The 15781-nt window shown below is 37.9% G+C and overlaps 1 protein-coding gene across 1 annotated transcript; it reads right to left on the reverse strand.

Annotated features, from left to right (window-relative positions):
- Positions 1-1211: 1211 nt before the first annotated feature.
- LOC139960220 (ADP-ribosylation factor-like protein 4C) lies at positions 1212-4673 on the reverse strand. The gene has a single exon (XM_071958412.1). The coding sequence runs from the start codon at positions 3618-3620 to the stop codon at positions 2985-2987; it is 636 nt and encodes a 211-aa protein (XP_071814513.1). The 5' UTR covers positions 3621-4673; the 3' UTR covers positions 1212-2984.
- Between the last annotated feature and the right edge of the window lie 11108 nt (positions 4674-15781).

Consider the following 15781-nt stretch of genomic DNA (forward strand, 5'->3'; position numbering starts at 1 on the left):
TTTGAATAATGTATATAGATGTATATGTCAGTCAGTTTACGACCCACCGATAACAGATGATACATTATTTCCTCTGTCAGTCGTGCGTGGATCTTATCTTTACCTCCTTGACAGCATGGAACTAGCATTTGTTACAACACACATACATGGTCAAACAAAATATATAGCCTATCATGCAATTGTAATATGCGAAGAGAGAGATATCGAGGGGCGAGACGAAGGAGAAGGGGAGAAGGGGGGGGGGGTGAATGTTGCTTACAAGTAGTGATCAGTAACTCAACCACACGACATAAATGATTCGTGTTTTACAAGAAGAAAACAATGGCTACTATAATTATCTTGATTACGTATAGTCTACAGGTTCTTATAAGTTCTTCAAATGATTTAAAACAGTCATGAGCAAAATACATCCATATTAAGACCCTTGGACGTTTCTGTATGTATGATTTTTTTTTTGATATAGGATCTACCCCCCCCCCCCCCCTACCACCTCAACCTTCCTCCTTTTTCCTTCGCAATGTAGGCCTATATTTGTCAAAACCTGCAGTTTAACTCCTGTGCACGTACTGTTCAATTTCAGTAGTGTGCACGGTGCGCGGCTACTGCAAGACTAAAGTTAAAAAGATTGACCTCCTTGATCCGAAGGATACCAACGTAAGTCTTTTGAACGAAATTCAATCCGAGATACACTAAAAACAGTAAACTGTCATGCTCTATCTAAACAACACGCACGCCTGCGCATGAAAATAGAAGTCGAGATTGTTCAATTGGAATAATTACCCTATTTTTAATGGGATTTTGAATAATAACTTGTTCATCCTTCTGTTCTGTTTTTGTGCTGGTTGGACCTAACTGCCAATGTATACGGGGGTTTCTCTACATTCATTCTGATGGCCACAAACCTTACAAGTTTGAGACACAATGGTACTCTTATGCCTTCTTGAATTTCTGTATACGATTGAATAAGGACCCGAACAAATACAACGCAGTAATAAAACATTCTGCAGTGTGGGAGTGTTAGAATAAAAGCGTAGATTTTTTTTTTCGTACTACATAATGTATCGCCCACGTATACTGTGATCTTTCAAGCATGCAACGGCTAGGCCAGTAAGCGAAGTTGAACTCTTTAATAGTGCATGTACGTATAGGCATTAAATAGTCTATATTTTGTTAAGAAACGTAATGCAAAGAGTTACACAAGAAGCACATCATTTGAAAATTTAAAAATATCGACATATTTATATCCATCATTTAAGATTTATATAAAGATCGATAATTATATACATTTACTTAAAATAAAGATTTTGATGTTATAATTTATAGATAGATATAAAAGATGACATTGAAAAATAAAAGTTTCTGTATATACTTAAATGATTAACCAACAAACAACATGGCCGAGTGTTCATCAAATATTAGGAAAGATGTCAGCCGGCTAAATCCATGAAGGAAACTTTGGGTTCTGATCTATAGCATAGGTTCAAAGGACACCAGTATATATGACCTCCAAATATGCTAGAAAATCAATTATGCTAATTCCTTCCACCCTCACCACTGACGCGTTTATAATTGTGTAGGCTTCTTTAATATTCCTGAATGAATGGTTATAATATTGGGCTGACGAGAGAGGGGAGGGGGTCAGGCGCGCTAAAAGCCCCGGAACAAGAATATATATTCGGGTCCAGTGGAAATTTGGGGAAAAAGTTAAGAATAACGTTTGCCATTTTCATAATACATGGCAACATAAGTATAAACCAACAATGTATGCGCAAAAATAAACTGGACAAATTCGAAGCTACCGAGACCCTGACGATGGGGGAGGTGAATTGCCCCAATAATTTCCACAGGAATAATTCCCATGGTGACGTCACAAGCGACAAATTCTTCGTTACCACTGAACATTGGTCGACCTCCCGCCTCTCTCAATCTCAAACACGTGTCGGGGTTACATTAAAGAAAACAACATTTTTTTCACCATTTTGTTGATGGGTTTAGAGCAATTTCAGGAAGCGGACTTGCTAGGCTACAATAACTTTTTCAGCTGATTCAACAAAGAAGGGAATATCGCTGCTCTTGTTCCAAACTATACCAGTAGTTATTTGTATCTAATTCAATAATTATCTCTTGTTGGAACTCGCTGCACTTAAAATAACGTTTCTTGATTTAGAGTAACCATAGTAACATCAGCCAATGCATGCGGGTACTTTTCTTGCGCTAGTTTCAGCAGTCAAGTTCAGACGGACGAAATTAAAGAACGATCACAAGTACAAAAATTATGTTGATATGTTGTAAACTGCTAAAAGAAAACACTGCTGTCACGCACTAGCCTATATCAATCAGACTTGTTATTTCTATAAAACTTGTAACTTTTGAGAAATGACCCTTTAACCATCAGAGGTTCATTAAACAAAGTGACTGGACTACATAGTCTAATAAACAGAACGTTATGATTGGTTTCTCCTATGCGACACAAAACTCAATGGGAAAAGCATAAGAGTATTATGGCCTCAATTGGCATGTTTACAAAGCATTATAATTGGTCAAGGATAAAATGGTATTCAAGGTTGGTTATTCTGTTGTTCATATGAAGTTAAATGTCCATGACTTGGTGGAGCCTTGATAGAATTTATTAAACAACATATTATTAACCGCATAACATTTAGGCATGCACTGAGAAACTGACGTTACCAGCGAAGTTTGCATTATTACAGCATCAGCTGCACACGGCAGACATATTACCCATAATAATCACTGTACTCCTCTGTGTCTAAGTTTTCAAACTTATTCTGTTCAATACTGTTTTAGAAATAATCAAATATCATCAAATCATACTAAATCATGATAAAAATAATGTAAACAAATTTGATTAACGATGGATATTACTTAATTACTGATAAAATACCTATTGTGTAATTTATTAATAAATTATGTGACTCTTCTTTCAAAAAAAAAATAAGAATAGCATTTTATTCCATAAACACTCGTTATCTTCCTTTCTTCTTTTGTTGTTTGGCTAATTTCTTCCTCTTCTGTGCCATCTCATGGAGAACGTCCAACACTGCTTCCATACCCTCCCCGGTTATTGCACATACCCCTATGACGTCACATCGATGTCGGTGACCTCTGACCCCACCGATCCCCAAGTTCTCTTCGAGTTTCGCCACTGGCATCGCCTCCCGTAGGTCTTGCTTGTTGGCAACGACAAGAATGGGAATATCTTTGTTTTCTTCAGTTCTAGCTACTTTATATAGTTCACATTTGGACTCCTCGAGCCTATCGTGGTCCGTACTGTCCACGACGTAAATAATAGCATCCGAGGCTCTAGTGTACGATTTCCATAGCGGTCTTAACTTCTCTTGACCGCCAGCATCCCAAAATTGGAAAGATTGTCCTTTAGACTTGCCAGAAGTCGATTTAATCTTCTCCGAATTGAATCCTATCGTAGGCACTGTATGGATAAATTCATTCAGATGGAGCCTATACAGGAAAGTAGTCTTCCCGGATTTATCCAAACCTATCACCGCAATTTGATGCGTATTGGACGGCAGAAAGCCTCTGGCTTGATAAGAAATTTCATTTCCCAAATCACTTACTGTTCTTAGAATTCCCCCTTTCATCATTATAAATCGTTTCCTTTCCGAATGCGATGTTGAAAACAAGATATAATTCCGACTGCTTTTACAAGATGACGTAAATATCACATTCCATTATAACGGAAAACTCATGATTCATTAGAACGTTTAACACCCAACAAATCTTGCTTCAAAATATATGTTTTGATACAAAGCAAGCTTGAGCTACGAGTTACATTGTTAAGTACGGTTTATCTTCGTAAGCCAAAATAGGTTCGTCTAGGCCTATATATTTGGTGATAGTTAATGGTTGGTTATTAATCGTATACAGCTGAAAACTAAATTGCAGTCATGTATTTGGCTCTCGATTTAATAATACCTACTGAGCGGCTACACAGAAATGTCAGTCCGGTGCAACTAAGTACCGACGTGAACACACTCCAAAAGACAAATTCTTTCCAATTCAAGAGTTAACAACGTAAGAATACCATCCTAATTACTAGCAAAGAATCGCTAACAATGACAGTGAACTGATCCCGAAATGTGCGGATTCTTCAGAAGTATGTTAAACTTGTAATACTATAAGACAGCTAGCGGTGAGATACATAATATGCAGTATAGTGTTCAATAGGTAATCCGTAAGACTCAATCTTCGAAGTATCTATAGTAATAGCAATGCGATCTCACCTCCCAAGCAAGAGTCGCAACAGTGCTTGCGAGTTTCGTGGTGATGAATGAGCAAAGGAGCAACAAAATAGTCGTCCAAAGCGCAGCAAATATTCCGTTTTCTAAGTGCAATCAAAAAGGTATTACAGCAAAGTGCGGCTTATTCCTCACGAAAACTGGAAACTGTGGTTCAGCACTAGAACGGTACCGGCAATATTGTTTATCTAAAGATAAAATCTGATGTACCTAATTCGCACGGTCGATAAGCATTACTCGAACACAGACCGGTCGAGGGTTAATCAAGCCCCTTGTTCCTTCCGCACGAATGAACTATATTTATTTGAGCTCTCTCTCTTCTCTCTCTCGTCAATTATAACAGTAACTCAGCACGCGATTTTTAAACACCGGTCAACCTTGGATAACAGGTAAACACAGTGACGTTTGAAGGTAAACACACAGGAGAATAAAAAAATCATTAAGAATCGTCCATTTGTCGAAAGGGGGAGTTAACTGAAAGCAAATTCGACAGGTTATGGTTTAATAGAGGTCGCTCGTCATGAATCTCTTTCCAAGAAAACAGTGAGTCCTGCATGTATTTAGATGGTAGAGCAGATGTGCCCATCGGATTTGATTGAAGGAGGAATGGGAGGGGGAGGTGGAGGTGGGTTGATGGTGGGGAAGGATGATGTGTGATGACACGCAATAACGTTATTTTGTACCTCAGTGCTTACGGATAAAGTTTGCCTTGATAGTTTACCCAGTCAATCCGTCAATCTGAAATGATTCCTAACTTTACTTACATTATTGCTTCCAAATACTATACAGAAAGTAAAATTTAATGGTCAGGTTTATGTTAACTTCAAAAACATTTTATAGTTACCTTCAAATCCTTTCTCCTCACTGAATATTGAATTGTCTAATTTAATGAATATTACTTTCTGACCTCTTTTTGGGGGAGAATTTCCAGTAATTAGGGTACTCCCTAACCTTTATCATATAATTGTTAGAGTTGGAGAGGGAAGGGGAAGGAGGGTGAAGTGACGTTGTGGAATAATTCGACTAATAACCAGTAATTTAACTAATGAATAGTTGGAAAATTGTTATTACTACTGTATGTATTTAGCCGTTCATTCATACTTAGTAAAGATTCCTAAATCCTATTGGTCCATTCAGGTCAGCTGACCGTGGTTAATCCTGTGAGTAACGCACGGTAAAATTACGGGGCATCACTTTAATAAATCTTTGGTTATATGTAACCAAAAATGTTTTGTTTTATGATTTTTCCCCCACACAAATGGTAGTGTATGAATGAACGGGGTTAATCAACGGTCTAGCGTGCGTTACTCACATGATTAATGCACTCCGGGTGTTAATGCTATCGCTGGATGCACTCGGGCTCCGCCCTCGTGCATCGCTTGTATTATCCCCCGATCGTGCATTAATCCTGTGAGTAACGCACGCTAGACCGTTGATTAACCCCTTATTCATTTTTTCATTCCCTTGATTGATTTCTCTAAAAGTGTGCATCGCGACACCTCCCCCGCCCCCCCCCCCCTCACCTCAAAGGTGACAAACGGAAATATATCCAACTTTAATAGAATTGAAAAGGATTTGTAAGTCCGAGGAAAATACAAGGATATAAGCACCCTGTTCAGGGGCGGCGATTTGTTTCAAATATTGGGGAGGGGGGGGGGGACATTTGCTCGGATGCAGGCGCGTAGCAACTTTCATCCCCAAATTGTTCGCGCGCTTCAAGATTTTTTGTATATATATATATATATATATATATATATATATATATATATATATATATATATATATATATATATATATATATACAGCCGCGTAACCAGGATTTTCTAATCTGGGGGCGCGAATTACTATCAAAGCGGAGCGCTTCCATTGGTTCCTTAGCGTACAAGAAAATTTCTGGTTTTGATAGCCCCCCAGATCACCGGAAATGGCACTTCTCGGGCTTGAAAATGACCAACCAGATGTATACTTTTGCCTGAGAACCAAGTTTTTTCCCAATAGTTTTTTTCATCCATAACCTTTATCAAGATTGTCACCAGTCACACATCATGTTCGACCTCATTGCATCACCTGTGGATCATTGCTTTTGTAGCTAACACTACGTAACGGCCCACAATACCCGTCAGCCCCACTTTTCAAGGGTTTAAGCCCATTATTTGTTCAGAATTTGAATAATAAATTCACTTCATACCCATAATGTTGCACAAAATTCATCTATGGACAACCAATATAGAAAAAAAACCTTCAACCCCTAACAGACCGGTCAAAATTGCACGAGTAGAGGGAAGTATGATGAAGAATTTTGGTCAGGGAATTTTCGAAAATTCAGACACAGTTAATTTATTGGTGTACAAATATTAAAACCTCTTATAACGGCTACTATAAAACTTCGATAACATAAACAATACAAATAATATGCTCGAGGGGGGTGGGTCTTCCCCTTCGCCCCCCCCTCCCCTTGGCTACGCGCCTGCGGTTAGAAATCTTGTAGGAAACAGGCCAAATGGAAACCCAGTGAACCCATATCGATGTGGATCATATATATGATTGTACGTACTTACACTCATACACAAGAGATGTACAGACATTATGATAATATTCATGAGTGACAACATGCTATACGGTCACAGGTCACATAAACGACCACGAAGAGTCATGTACCTCATGCAGCATGTGATGGATGAAGTTTTAGCCACCGCCAAATATGATTTGGATAAATAATCTCACGCATTATTTTCAATTTATAGCCACACAAAAAAACTATGCCACCAAATATTGGGGGGGGGGGGGATATTAGATACTATTTCCCCCCGTCCCCCCCATGATCGCCGCCCATGACCCTGTTACTAGACCGCCCCCTACCCTTCTCCCCGGTAAACAAACCCCCCAAAAAAGATTTTTTTTTAAATCGTCTAATTTCATATGCCTCTACGTTGTCTCAACGGATTGAGCAGACAGTCTTAATAACATATTTCTTATTTTATGCCTTTGAAATACATGCATGGTAGACTATATACTAAATCAATGAAAAATAAACTGGAATCCATAAATCATCGCGGCGAGTATCATACAATCGATAAAAGAGTTTTGATAAATTTTCCAAAAACTAATAACAGTATATCGACTTCTTCGATTTGAATCCAACTAGTGACGTATTTTTAACACAGATTTCCAATAAAACTGATCAGGGAGACTATTTTCTTTTTTATTTCTAACGTCACATGATTTCATGTGATATACATTCAAGTAAGCCTATATATACCAAAATAGAATATATATGACAAAGGCATGACAGGAGTTATTGGGAAAGGCAGATACTATGACAAAAACATATTCGGATATGCTGTATAGCGTATGTTATCGAACAGACGCATCGCCAGGTTTCGCAGTGTTAGTGGGGAAAGTCAAAGTTTTGTCCCCATTTTAAGAGTCAGAGAATTTTCACTTTATTAACTCTTGTGTAGAGATGACTTCTCTGGACACCGTATATAGGCTGTACCCTCACATGTGAAGCTGTAGGAATGGTGTACTGAAAATTATAATGTAAATGCATACTGCATCATATGCACACTAGAAATTTGACTGACGTCCGTCCTAGGGATCGGGTTAAGGCAAGGAGACTCCCACCTCCTCTCTGCCCTTCCCTGCCGCTCCCCGCCCTCCTTTGAGATTGTTTTGATAATGTGCTTAGATGCAAACTGGTGCTGTCGTGTTTATAATTTTAGTCACTTAGCATGCGTGTTTTGTAAAATGAAACCTGTTTCAAGTAAGGGGGAGGGGGGTTGGGTTGGGTTGGAGGATAGGAGGCACATGTCCTCTTGCCCCCCTCCCTCAAGGACCACGTCCATGTACACATTAAAAATTTCAAGCATTTCAAAATACAAAATAACACGTGTGTAGATACACGAAACTATCTCATATTTCTACATTATATTGACACAAATGGAGAGGTGTTGTTATCGAAGAAGACAATTGAGTTCCATAGTACGCACGGGAAATTCGCCTCAAAGTTGCAAAAAGTTAAAACAAAGTGCATTGTTTGAAAGAAATCTCGTTCTAGTCTTAGTATTGCTAATGAGGATAATATTCTGCAGAGACATATATCACATGTTTCCTGCTATAACAGCAAGTATAGCCCATCGTTCATCATATATATAGCAAGCATGGCTATTGATTTTTTCTTTGCCATTTTTATCCGTCGCGGAGTGGGGGGGGGGGGGATTTGGGGTTGACAGTATCTGTAGGTTCTTATGCCTGTAAACTTTGAGCGACTCCGAAGAGGCCATGTGTTATATACAATAAACAGTAGACCATTCAATTTTACTGCTTTAAAACCAGCTATAATACATTTAATGAGTAATTAACCATGTAATTTGACTCCAGAAAATGATTTGTCACCCCTCCCCCCCCTCAAATATATCATATCTTGGTGGTTCGATACCTACTATAATTTTTTTCCTGCATGCAATGCAATTATCAGTGGACTAATGCTGATAATGTATACTCGTTTCTCTGCATGTACTTCAATTTATATAGGCCTTTACAATAGACTCATAAATTTCCCTTGTGGACAGCTCTGGGCGGGGGAAGGTGTGGGGTGGAGGGTAATCTGCAGCTCTGCGCCAAATCAACCAACTCCTCCTCCGTCTGTTACGTCTATGTCTTACTATTTCTATTTGAATGTTAGCGCTCTGCTTCATACAGATGGATATTATTTGCATTTGTAACGTTATTCTGGTCGTTTGATATACAAAGCCTTCAACAGGTTCCATTTTATTGCGGTAATAAAATCGGTGTAATTGCAGCTGATTTACGACATTTCAAAGCAGCCAGATAACAGGATAAAGCCGAATACATTGTAGCTTCTTGATACACGAGAGAGTTTTTTATTATAGCACGTCACGTAGCGTATAGCTATCCACTTGACCGATCCCTAGATAGATTCAAATGTGAAAATGTTAGTTCGTCAGGAAGTTCTCCATCTCTGCCTCTCTTTTTGAGTGTCACGATTTTCGTTTTAGTAATAATATATCACATGACATTTTTTATTTTGGGTACTGTACCATTTTCGCTGATGATAACATAAATGGTTATTTAACACTGATTTCTTGTGACAAGCACTCAACTTTCAGTTATATTCCTCACCAACCCCTCCACCCCTCTCTCCTTCCCCTACTCTTCTCCTACCCCTCCCCTTTTCCTGCATAGGTTATTTTGTTTGTTGTCCTGATTAGATTTCATAAACACTATTAGAAAAGAGAGAAGAAAAGCCATGTTAACACTTAATGCTGAAGAGCATACAGTGAGTAACTATATATATATATATATATATATATATATATATATATATATATATATATGTATATATATATATATATAGATATATATATATATATATATATATATATATATATATATGTTTATATATATATATATATATATATATATATATATATATATATATATACGCTTTCAAATTTCAAAGTTGTTTACTTAGGCGTGTAATGAATGGATGTACATATTTTGACACTTTTAAAATGTAGAGATACTGTGTTTCCTAAGAGAATGGCGGTAGATGAGTTCCATGTTTGTTGAAATTAATACATATACATGAATAATTAATACATATACAGTTGATGAATAATGCATGCATTGGTGGTAATGAGTACATTTATGTTTGGTGCTTTCGATAGATATATTTTATTGGCATAGAAATGAGCTTGCAGTTAGTTTTGAGCCTGTAAATGTCAATAACGATTTGCTATATTAAACAGCTTGCTAAAACTAAAAGCAATAAGCACTCAAACGATGATAGGCGTATTCCCAGAAAATACACATAAATACACATACTCAGTTACATTTATCTATAGTCTATATATACTCAATATAATCATTTAAGAGGACGTTAGTCATTATATACTATCACTGGTTATATATATATATATATATATATATATATATATATTTATATATATACATATATATATATATATATATATATATATATATATATATATATATATATATATATATATATATATATATATATATATATATATATATATTTATCTTTATTTTTACTGAATGGTTCTTTTTGAAAGAACACAAAACACTTGAAAGACCTTGCAGGGAACAACATTCGAACTAAATTGATTCATAATGAGAAGTGGAATGTTGTCACTGATACGAAGCAACCACCGTAAACAAGCGCATTAAAGCAGCAGTTTGTGATTCGGCAACATTTTGCAGCAAATGGATTTCGTCATACTGACTTTGATCCAAGTAAAAGATCGCAACCACTGATAAAAGTAACCCTACGGTTTAGCCTATGTGACTTAAAAGATGGTTGGGACATATACTTACCAATGATCCAGATATTGTAGTACCGCTGACTACACAATCATAATTACGTGGATTCAGCTAATTTTGCACTATAGTTCCAAAACTAAAATATAATATATATGGTGCAAATCCACAAGGGATGCTACGATTACAGGTAACTATATACTAGATTAAAGGAGTGCAAGTATACACTATACAAGGTTGCGCACTGATCGGACGGTGGGATGTGGTGAGGGGAGTGGGGAGGGGGGTGGGGGAGTGAGAAAGTGAAAGACTATAGTGAGAAATATCATAAACGAGTAAAGTACTTATCATAACGAATCCATTCAGTTCCGGAATATTAAAAAATGTTCGAAATTTGGAGTTGATTTACTGAAACTATAATTAAATGAATACAATAACTGAAATACAAACTTTTTTATCGATACACTTTAAAAATGAAACTGTCGCAATGGTGAGGTTTAATTAAGAACCAAACATTGCTATAGAATTGTGTGATATAGTATTATCTAGACAGTCATCATATGCCACGTACACTGCTTTAAAATCCCATTCAAGTAGGGTAATTATTCCAAATTGGAAAAAAAAAACTCTCTAGTCAAGGCATGTCCTTTGGATAAAGAGTGACGTTGAATTTTAATCTCATTCAAATGTATTTTCTCTCTCTCTCTTTATTTCGGGTGTATGGTATGATGTAGAGTGTTTAACCCGTAAATATATACACCACGGTTCGGTATAGCTTATAGCAGAACCAATATATATAAACCTATAGGTAAAGTATGCTTCGCTTTGTAATCGATTTGCTCTTAATGAGTTTTAAATTTTAGGCGGAGTTAGGCGGAGTGTATAGCCTAGTGGTTAACGCCGGCGTCTCCCAGTCATGAGATCCCCGGTTCGATTCCCCGCCGACAGCAAGGTGTGTCGTCTGGCAAGGGTGTTGTTCAATAACAACTTCCCGACATGGACGTTAAATGGATGTGTGCCGAGAGATTGGCTTCGGTCAGCTTGCGAGTCTATAAGCCTTCATGGCTTCTTTCGCGAGTTCCTGCTTGCGGGAAGATCACATATACATACATACATACATACAAATTAAAGCATCACTCATGTCTTTATTCGTTACGCAGCAATGTTCACTATATAATGTTTGCAATTAAATCAAATTAAAACATCTTTAATACATTTGTCTTCCCCCTTCAAAAGATAACTAATTATGCAGCAGTTTTGCAGTATATATAGGCCTAATTAACCAAGTCACTCGATTTAAGTCCTATATTGATCGTCGATGCCATACACTTTTGCACACAAGGTGTGTTAATCAATACACTAATGACAAACCAATTCGGAAGATTGATTTAAATCCTTATAAGTATTCAAAGTGGGGCTCGTGACCCTTTTTAGGATCGCGAAAATCATCCCGTCAGTGTTTGCAGGGTTGCCCAAAAACTTGGAAAGCAACCAAATATTGCCGATATTTGTGGAGAACATAATTGGCAAATCTTAAACGTCAAAATTACTTCAAATGTTGTAAAATATAACACCATTCTACATTCTACAAATTCTACATTCTACAAATTCTACATTCTACATTCTACAAACACCATTCTACAAATTTCAGCAGTGCAACCTAAATTTCTAGTCTCACGAGGGATGGGAGACTTCCCGCCCAAGTACGCCCCTTCCCCAGGCCACAACATCCATCACTGAAGGGTTTCGCCAAGCCTAAGCATGTGAATACCACGGATCTAAAATACAAAGTTTTACCTCATATCTTGAAATGGAACTTGAATTCGGAATTGAATTGAAATAGTTGCGTGCGCCGGTTTTTGGCTGCACCCTATGGGAAGTTCCCCGGGGGACACGTGGTTCGGTGGTGCACTGTGGTGCCTCAGGAGAGATTGATTGAATTTTGCACACTTTGCTGCGTATAGGTGTGTCAAGTTACCAATGACCAGGGTTGTAAAGTCGTGTGAGAGGGCCTTTGGCCCTGAACAAGACTGTAAACCTAAATAATAAATAAATAAAATAGTCTTCACAAAGGAGGCTTGGTGCCATTTGTGGTCGTGCCGCTAGTCCTGCCTTGTGTATAATATAGTGAGAAGTCATTCATTTACTTTGAACTTCATGATAGATTACCAAGACTTATTTTGAAGTTATTTCAACGTGCATGTGCACATAAAATAACATGAGACCTAAATCATAGGTTCATGCCGCCATGATGCCATTAAAGAACCGTGTATTGTCACAGTTGCTGAATTGAAACCGAAAGTTGGACTCGAACCCTTCGTAACTGCTTGGGAATTTTCCGGTTTGCAAATCATTAAATAGGTCTTTTTTGAATAATTCTATTACTTCGAACCTAATAGATATCAAATGCAGAGTTAGACGGCGCAATGACCGTATAGGATAATGCTATAGGGAAACCCGCGATCATAACGTATGATGAAAACAATACACGGTACATTTCTTTATTATAGTTTCTGTGGTTCAAAGCCAAGAACCTGTTTGGAACTCGGGGAACAGGCTGCGAACATAAGACCTATACCCCCTATTTAACTTTCTGATAAGGAAAAATTTACTTTTCTTTGTCGAAATTCTCCGGGGTAGACGAAATTATTACGGAGTATATTCTGCAATAAACAAAGGGTATATCGCGGGTTACAGCCATTTGGCAGAAAGCTGAGGTTGCCTTCGGTGTTGCATCCGAAAAGAGGTTACCATCCTTAGGCATACGTACATAAAGAGATCAGAGTGTTGTTAGGAACCATGTCCCCTACTTTAAGGCCCGTAGCCAGGAATTCCGAGATGGAGGGGCACCATACACATTTCGGGAGGGGTTCCAACAATTAAAGGTGGGATAACAACAATTTAATGCTCTCATGTCCACATGTAACCTGGTATCTTTTCAAGTGTTCTACACATGGCAGTGGCACAGATGAAGGGAAGCGACACCCGTAGGCTATAGGGTGGTGGTGATGGTAGGGAGGGGGGGTCTTCTGTCCTCCGGTCTTCGGTTACTTCATACATGCCATGCCCCCTATTAGTGTGTCACAAACGACTAACACTGCAAGGACGAACAGGTCAACCAGGAACTGCCTTGCTACAACAGATCCATTCACATGAAATCTGCAAAAATGATAGAGCGCCCCGACATCCTGTGCGCCCCCCTCCGACTATCTAATATTACAAATATATTCAGATTATCATGAAAGGAAATCTGAGTTTATTGTTTAGAACAAAATTCCTGAAAAAGATAACTTTGCTGTTTTGTGAATTAAATTTTCGGTATCAAACTGCCAAAGAATGCTGCTAATACAACTTCGTGGCTACCACTTGTACAGTGCAGATGCAACCCCGAGTCGTCCGTTGTGTTTGTGCAGACTATAATGTGCAGGGTAGCTGTAGTCACCCGATTCTCCTTGTCGTCACGATAACTAACGTGGTTCTTGCTAATGGTGATCCACGATAGTTATCGTGCTGTGTTATAACTTCATCACACATGTTATGAATTTCACGATAACTATCGTGGACTCTTACAAACCATTCAAGGAGACTTTTGATAGTCGGATATTACAGAAAGCGACTGGGATGCTAACTCTAAAGTATTGACAATTTACATTTGACATTGCGAAATCCACTTACTTTTGAAGGTCTCACTGAACTAAATTGTTTGACCATCGGCGCATAAGCTTCAACCCTAAGCTAGGGTTGACTGACAAAGCAGGCCAGTGTCACCGTTTCTAGAAGTGATTGTCAGTTAGTGAGCAATTTGTGATTTCGGTTTATTTTTCGCCACAGTAGTAAAAATCACATGAAGTTAATTCCAATTCTTAATATTTTTCATTATATTATTGGATGAGAAACACTCATTCAGCAGTAATGTCATCTAAAAAATTTATGTCAAACATTGCTTTGCTTTGGAAGCTATCGGGGGAGAAATGCCCTTCCACTTGTAACATTCCCCCGCATTCAATTGATTTAATGTAATGGTCACATGGTCAATCATAAGTGCATCATCATGATGTCAAATTGCTAAATACACAACCGCATTTCAGTCTATATAGCCTACATTATCAATAATACTTGCAATACTTCTTTTTATTAAGAATTCTGACAAATGGTTACCACACTTTCAATTATGAAGATTTAAAGCAGATTGACCTCATATATGTTATATAATTGCATCAAAGTCAACAGGGCACTACTTATTGTGGGCCACTCACCCATCAAGTATTGTATTGAGGAAACCAAACCCATCGATTATCATGAAGATGCCCAACAGTCCCCACCAACCACCCCCCCCTTTTGCATTCACTGATCTAGCATCCCTTTTCGAACCTTCACTCGCGATTGCTCCAAGAACAAGGAGGATGTTTCATTCATTTTCAGTTGTCTGACCCACCCCCCCCCCCCGAAACAAGAAAAAAAATGAAAGAAGATATGACATTATGGTACTGGGTATATTTGCCTGCACAGATGGGTGGTGGTTGGGTACCATTCTTGGGATTTATACGTTTTCTTGTTACTACTCATGCCAGCTATGGTGATGCAACTTACACTGAACATTTTCAGGTCAATACCATATTTGCACCCAATACTGACGAAACTATTCCATGTTCATTTCAGACCTTTTTCGGTGCAACCATGGACCACCACATACATATTTTCCGGGGTAATTAAACTATCATATCAGAAACGATGGAAAGAACATGATAGCAATTACCCGCCTGACAGAAACTTTTCCCTACGTAACAGTGCTTAGGTCAGCAATGTGTCAATCATTGAGGTAGCAAGTCCCTGTCAAATGTGACTTGATACTATGATACTTCATTGGAATCACCTAATTGTGGTGACGACGGTTTGGCTGCCAGTTAACCAACATCTTCCAATTTAATTGTTGTAATCAGTTTTGAGTCGACTTCTTCAACAGTAAAATATCCATCCTTTCAGTATTCCTGTTGATTCAAGTCTTTGATATGACCTTCATGTGCCATATTGTTCATTAATCTTTTTCATCTACATAATCTTGTGGTGCTAATTTTATCCATGCAAATGTTTGTCAAAAGGCAGAAATAAATCATAAATAAAAACAGTCGAAGAAGTTTGACCAAAGGTAGGTGACCATATTTGAAAATCTACCATATTTGGGCTCAATGCAACATACCATTAAA

The sequence above is a fragment of the Apostichopus japonicus genome, chromosome 19 (assembly GCF_037975245.1).
Source record: "Apostichopus japonicus isolate 1M-3 chromosome 19, ASM3797524v1, whole genome shotgun sequence".
Classification (NCBI taxonomy): domain Eukaryota; kingdom Metazoa; phylum Echinodermata; class Holothuroidea; order Aspidochirotida; family Stichopodidae; genus Apostichopus; species Apostichopus japonicus.